This window comes from Sardina pilchardus, chromosome 4 (genome assembly GCF_963854185.1).
Source record: "Sardina pilchardus chromosome 4, fSarPil1.1, whole genome shotgun sequence".
Lineage (NCBI taxonomy): Eukaryota > Metazoa > Chordata > Actinopteri > Clupeiformes > Clupeidae > Sardina > Sardina pilchardus.
Genome location: NC_084997.1, coordinates 35809514 through 35815922, shown reverse-complemented (window position 1 = coordinate 35815922; position 6409 = coordinate 35809514). Strand labels below are relative to the sequence as shown.

The 6409-nt window shown below is 52.3% G+C and overlaps 1 protein-coding gene across 1 annotated transcript; it reads left to right on the top strand.

The window, feature by feature from the left end:
• Window positions 1-4624: 4624 nt before the first annotated feature.
• Window positions 4625-6047, top strand: LOC134079054 (zinc-binding protein A33-like). Its single transcript, XM_062535223.1, has 2 exons — window positions 4625-4739; window positions 5437-6047. The coding sequence occupies exons 1-2, from the start codon at window positions 4718-4720 to the stop codon at window positions 6045-6047; spliced, it is 633 nt and encodes a 210-aa protein (XP_062391207.1). The 5' UTR covers window positions 4625-4717.
• Window positions 6048-6409: the final 362 nt, after the last annotated feature.

Below are 6409 nucleotides of genomic sequence, written 5' to 3'. Positions count from 1 at the left end.
CCCTCACTCGGGCGAGAGTGGGAAGGATCAGACACAGAGGGGGGAAGGCATAGAGGAGCACTTTGGGCCACTGGTGAGCTAGTGCGTCTACGCCGAGAGGCGCGTTCTTGTCCTGAAGCGAGAAGTACATAGGACAATGGGCGTTTTCGCGCGATGCGAAGAGATCTACGGCTGCTCTGCCGTATCTCGCCCAAATCAGTTCTACTATCTGAGGGTGGAGGCGCCACTCTCCGAACAGAGGGTTCCCCCTCGATAGCAGATCTGCCCCGGTGTTCATTACACCTGGGACGTGTGTCGCGCGCAACGACAGAAAGTGCGGACTGCTCCACAGCAGCAGGTCGCGTGCCAGGCAGTGTAGAGCAGAGGAGCGCATTCCCCCTTGTCGATTTATGTAGGCCACTGCGGTGGTATTGTCGCAGCGAACCAGAACATGATGGCCCTGTAGGCGAGGCAGGAAATGTTTGAGAGCTAGCCAAACAGTCAGGAGCTCCAGGTAGTTTATGTGGGACGAGCTTAAACGGTCCGGCCAAACACCGTTCACCGTCCTGCCCTCCTGGGTCGCACCCCAGCCTGACAGGGAGGCATCTGTCGTTATCACTTTCCTCGCAGTCACTGCCCCGAGGGGAGTGCCGTGGGAATAAAACTCCGCGGAGTTCCAGTGGCGCAGGGAAGCGGCGCATTTGCGCGCTACTGTCACCTCGCGGCTGAGGTCGCGCGTGGGGTCTAGACGGAGAGATGCAATCCATTTCATGAATTCCCTCATTCTCAGCAGCCCCAATGGCAAAACCTGTATGGCGGACGCCATCAGGCCCTGAAGTCTTAGGCATGTGCGGAACTTCACTCTCGCTCCCTGCCTGAACAGTGTGAGACAGTTCATGAGAGAGCGAACGCGCTCTTGCGACAGGCGAGCGCGCATGGACACTGAGTCCAGCTCCAGCCCTATGAATGTGACATTCTGGGCGGGAGTGAAGTTGCTCTTGGCATAGTTCACCATAAAGCCTAGGGAGTCTAGGTGCGTCTGCACCCGTTGTGTGTCCCGTAACGCTTGTTCGCTGGAGCTGGCCAGTATGAGCCAGTCGTCCAGATATGTTAATATTCTTATCCCCGCAAGACGTAGGGGGGCTAACCCCGCTTCTACACACAGGCAGAATGTTCTTGGACTGAGGGCTAACCCAAAAGGCAAAACTGTGAATTCGTAGCATTTGCCTTGATAAGCAAAGCGTAGGAATTTCCTGTGGGGGGGATAGACGCCAATGTGGTGAAAAGCGTCCGTCAAATCGATCGATGTGAACCAATCGTTTTGTTGTATTGAACGTGGTAGAGTGTTGAACATCAACATTCTGAAATGGTATTGTCTCAAATGTCTGTTTAACACCCTCAAGTCCAGAATAGGACGGAGCGAGCCGTCTTTCTTCGGAACTAGAAAATATCGGGAAAAGAATCCCTGATTCGCTTGGCTTGGGGGAACCTCCCGAATCGCTCTCTTTAACAAAAGAGAGTTGATTTCCACCTCTAGGAAGTGGCCTGAGCCCTCTTCCGTCTGCGAGAAAATTATACCGTTGAAACGTGGGGGTCTTATACCGAACTGTAGGCGGTAGCCTTTCTCGATCGTCCTGACAACCCACTGGGGGGCAGAAGCGGCTTTCCACGCCGTAACGTGTTGAGAAAGCCGCCCCACCGGCTCCGTCGGCACCTGAGCGCGAGAGAGCGCTCTCATATGAGCTGCAATGTCGCCATCTGGTGGCTGAACCATTGACAGCGTTGGCCTTAGCCTCATGTGCTTTCGCATCTGAATTTTTCTTTTCAAACACACGGCCGTAGCCTTTATTGGGAAAGTGTGAGTGGTGTAGTGCGAACGGTGTGGTGACACTGTTAGGGCACTGAACAAACTGGCGTCCCCCTCCACAAACGCGCTCTGGCGCGGGGAGGGCGGGCTGTCTTGTCCCAGCACGGGGAACGGTGCTGGCAATCCCGTTAAAACCGGGGAGGAGGAACACTCCCCCCCCAGTTCTAGTCGTCTCCTCTTCGGCGGGGAAACGCTCAGGTGCGAGTCCAATGGGCTGGCAGCCCGGGAACCTGGACGGAGCTCCGAGAGTAGGCGGTCAGGTAGACCGCTTCCTCTTGGGATCGGCTGTGGCGGATGGCTTCTTAGCCGCTGCGGCAGCAAAGGAAGCCTTGCCCCACGGCTTAGCCTGCTGCTGCGGCTGCTGTTGCTGCTGGGGCTGGTGCGGTCCCGAGCGAGGACCGTTACCACGGGGTTTGTAGGCTCTGTGGGGAGCTTGCTGCGGGCGATTAGACGGCGACTGCTGGGGTCTGGGCGGCGGCGGTGGGCGAGGGGCTACTTTCCTTGGCAGGCAAAGTTTGAACGCCTCATCCTCTTTCTTTTTATCATCGCAGCGCTGCTGCATGAGGGCCACCGCTGGGCCAAACAGCGCTTGGCCTGGCTCTACGGCAGCGCCTGCAATGCGCCTCTTCTCGCTGTCGGGTAGACCGGAGAGGTTGAGCCAAAGCGCCCGTTCGCCCACGACAGACAGGGCCATGGAGCGCCCACAGGCTTGGACAGCCTGGCGGGCATTTCGCAGAACGAGATCATTCACTGTAACAATCTCTTTCCACAGCGCTGGCGTGGCGTTGCCGCTCTGTAGCAACCTGCTCATATCCTCCATTAACTCGGCCTGATATGCCGACAAGAGGGAGGAAACATTTAGCGCTCTTACTGCGAGCGAGTTAGCCCTGTAAGAGGTCTGAAAAATGGAGGCTGAGAACCGGTCCATTTTGTTAGGGAGGGTGGGCTTTGGCGGGGCGAGCAGCCCACCCTGAGTCGGGGTTAGATGCCTGGCTATCGATGGCTCGATAGTAGGAGGCTCACCCATGCCAAGAGAGGACATGTCTTTTACGTCCAATCCCGTGAGACCGTGTTTCAGGTCCAGCGGGTCTCCCCAGTGATGTTTCATGTGCTTTGCGCACGCGGGAAGAACCGGCAACAGCTGTTTCTTAGGGCCTGGAGGTAAACCCAAGAGTTTGCCGTCATACACGTCCCTCTCTTGGTCAGCCGGATTAATGAGTGCCGGCCAATCTACATTGAGACGGACAGCAGCCCGCTCACACACCTCCAAAAGCACCGTCTGCGGAAGGGTGGAAGGCCCTGTCGGTGCGTACTGGGCTGGAGGGAGGTGGTCATCCTCCTCCGAAGCCTCAGACTCGTTCATCTGGCTAGCCTCCTCGACTGCGCCGGACAGGTCGCCCGAGAGCAGCGGGGGGAGATCTAAACCAAATTCGGCTATGTTCTGCTCGGACTGGTCAGCCCAGCTGAGCAGAGCCGGGCTCTGGGGGGTTTCCGGAGCCTTCATTTCGTCGTCGTCTCCCTCTAAGTCAGAACAAAGTTGTTCTTCGACGCTCTGGGTGGTGGCCACTTTAAGCCTCCGGCGCAAGAGCTTTTTAGGCAGAGCCATGCAATGGCTGCAACTCTCCGGGAGAGTCAGTGCCTCTTGAGCGTGCTTGTAGCCCATACAAACTACACAATAGGGATGGGCATCCCTGGCAGCGATGAGGGCGCCACACGCGGTCGGGCAGGCGCGCGATGTGGGTTCCTGGGCGAGAGCCGGTGTAGCGGGCTTGGAGAGAGCCATTAGGTAGATAACCCGGTGGCGAGCGCGACGAAAAATTTTTTAACAAGCGTTAACCCGTTAAAAAAGAAAATGCCAGTAAGCTGGAGAGCTATTCAGGCAAGCTTCGTTATCAGCTGGTAAACCGAAACGTCGACAATCACGCCCGGCGGAGGCTGATCCGGTGGGTTACTAGATATGTCCTCCTGCAGGCAGTTGAATGAAAGCGAGCGATGTCGGTCAAGCTGCGCAGAGTTCTGTTGGGTCGCAATCCGCGAGAAGCGAATGTCATCTGATGAAGCGCAGCGCAGCATCATCCTTTATACCACGGAAGCGGGGCGGGGCTATCCGTGGCATTGGATTTCGCGCTGCTGTCTGTCAAAGCCAGACTTGGTGCAATTGGTTGCTTCTGCAGAGGTCGGGGACGGATGTCCCTCCCATAGGTGGATCTCGAACACGAGATGGTGAAAGAGAACTTGATTCCAATACGAGATCTATTTGAGTAATGATAGAATAACATCCAGAGAGACATGTCTGCAATAATGGAAACTCTACGACATTCCAGACTCAGGTTCAACACACAGAGAAGCAAATCAGAGACGTGTTTGAGAAATTTTACCAGTTTCTTCGAGATGAAGAGGCAGCCAGGATAGCTGCACTGAGGGAGGAAGAGGAGCAGAAGAGTCAGATGATGAATGACAAGATTGAGAAGATGAGCAAAGACATCTCATCTCTTTCTGATTCCATCAGAAACATAGAGAAACAGCTGGGTGCAGATACCATATCATTCCTGAAGGTGACTGCCACTGATGACCAGTTTATTTTCATTGCTGAAAAAAAAAAAACAGTAATGATGTTATTCTGTATGTGATTCTACCAATAATGTTTGTTTCACTTTACCCTTGATAGAACTACAAGAGCACAGTGGAAAGGTGAGTGATCTGCCTCCTGTCTCTCTTCTCTGTGGTTCTGAACCCAAACCAACAGCAACACTGACTCCTGAATGTTATTCCAGAGCCCAGTGCACACTGCAGGATCCAGAGAGGGTTTCAGGAGCTCTGATCAACGTGGCAAAGCACCTGGGCAACCTGAAGTTCACAGTCTGGGAGAGGATGAAGGACATTGTTCAATACAGTGAGGACTGACTGTTTACTATTGTCTCAGATGGCACCAGAACCTCTCTTATACCACATCACACAGACAGACAAACACACAGACAGACAATTATAAGCCACTTTCCCACATGACTCCAAGAGGTCACTCGGACATTCTCACCCGAGTAGAGGCACGACACGGACGGTTCCCACATGAGCCTTATGTCCGATTGAGATACGGGTGACTGTTGTTCACACTATACCCGAGTGGTTGACGTGAGGGCTGGGGCAATGTCAGCACTTGCAGGGGGTGCGAGATGCTGCTAAATAAATGTGACCATTCTTGTTGATTTGTTTGCCACATGGAACAAACCAGAGCAGTTTCGAACTGTGTTGCCTTGATGATGCGAACTTAACATCAGATCTGAAACATTGATGAAACAACAGAACAACACATACACGCAACACTTCAAACTATTCACGTAGCAGGTACAAAAGCCATTTTGAGAAGCCATCGATAGCATATAGGCTACTAGCCTATTCATCAAATGACCAAAGCCATCAAACTATTCAAACTAACAAGTTTTGCGTTCCCACATACAGCCACTCGTTTGACTTCCATTTGACATCCGTTTGACATCCGGATGTCTAGCTCATGTCATGTGGGAAAGTGGCTATACTGACAGAAAGACACATACACACAAATATTTAGGAGAGTATATTTCTTCTCTCTGCAGCTCCTGTGACTCTTGATCCCAACACCGCAAATCCACAGCTCACCATATCCGAGGATCTGACCAGTATAGGATTCAGAGAAGAAACACAGAAGCTTCCTGATATCCCTGAGAGATTTGATGAGTATACCATTGTCTTGGGCTCTAAGAGCTTTAACTCAGGGACTCACTGCTGGGATGTGGAGGTTGGAGACACTGCTGGTTGGGTCCTAGGTGTGATGACCGAGTCTTCCCAGAGGAAGGGTAGTGGTTTTGCGAGAAGTGGTGTGTGGGCTATAGGTTATGGTGGTGGCAAATATACTGCATATTCTCCATCGGAAAAGGAGATTGTCTTACGTGTAAATTGGAAACCAAAGAAAATAAGAGTTAAGCTGGACTGGGATGAACGAGAGGTGTTATTTTGTGACCCTGATGATAACCATTCCCTACACATATTCACATCCAGACATTCCTTCACTGAGCCTCTGATCCCTCTCTTCAGCTCCCCTTCCAGGATTGTGCCTTTGGAGACATATGTAGCTCTAGAAGAGTTAGAGTCTGTAGATGGACAGCAATATGCAAAGAGCAGGTATGCCGGAACAAGCAAAAGGGGGAAAAAATACACAAGGTGGTAATGCCATACTGAAATGGAGGTTTGGGGCAACATTGTTTGTTTGTTTGTTTGTTTGTTTGTTTGTTTGTGGCAGCTGAAGCCCTTGAGCAAGGCACCTAACCCCTCACTGCTCCCTGAGCGTCGCTGGTTGGCCAGGCAGCTCACTGCTCTGGGTTAGTGTGTGATTCACCTCACTGTGTGTTCACTGTGTGCTGTGTGTGTTCACTAATTCGGTTAAATTGGGCTAAATGCAGAGACTGAATTTCCCTCATGGGTTCAAAAAAGGATATATTCTATGCTATTCTATTTTTCTATTCACCATCAACCCCATCCCTCACACCTCTACAAATACAGTACATGTTCTATTCAGTGCTGTAAAGGCAA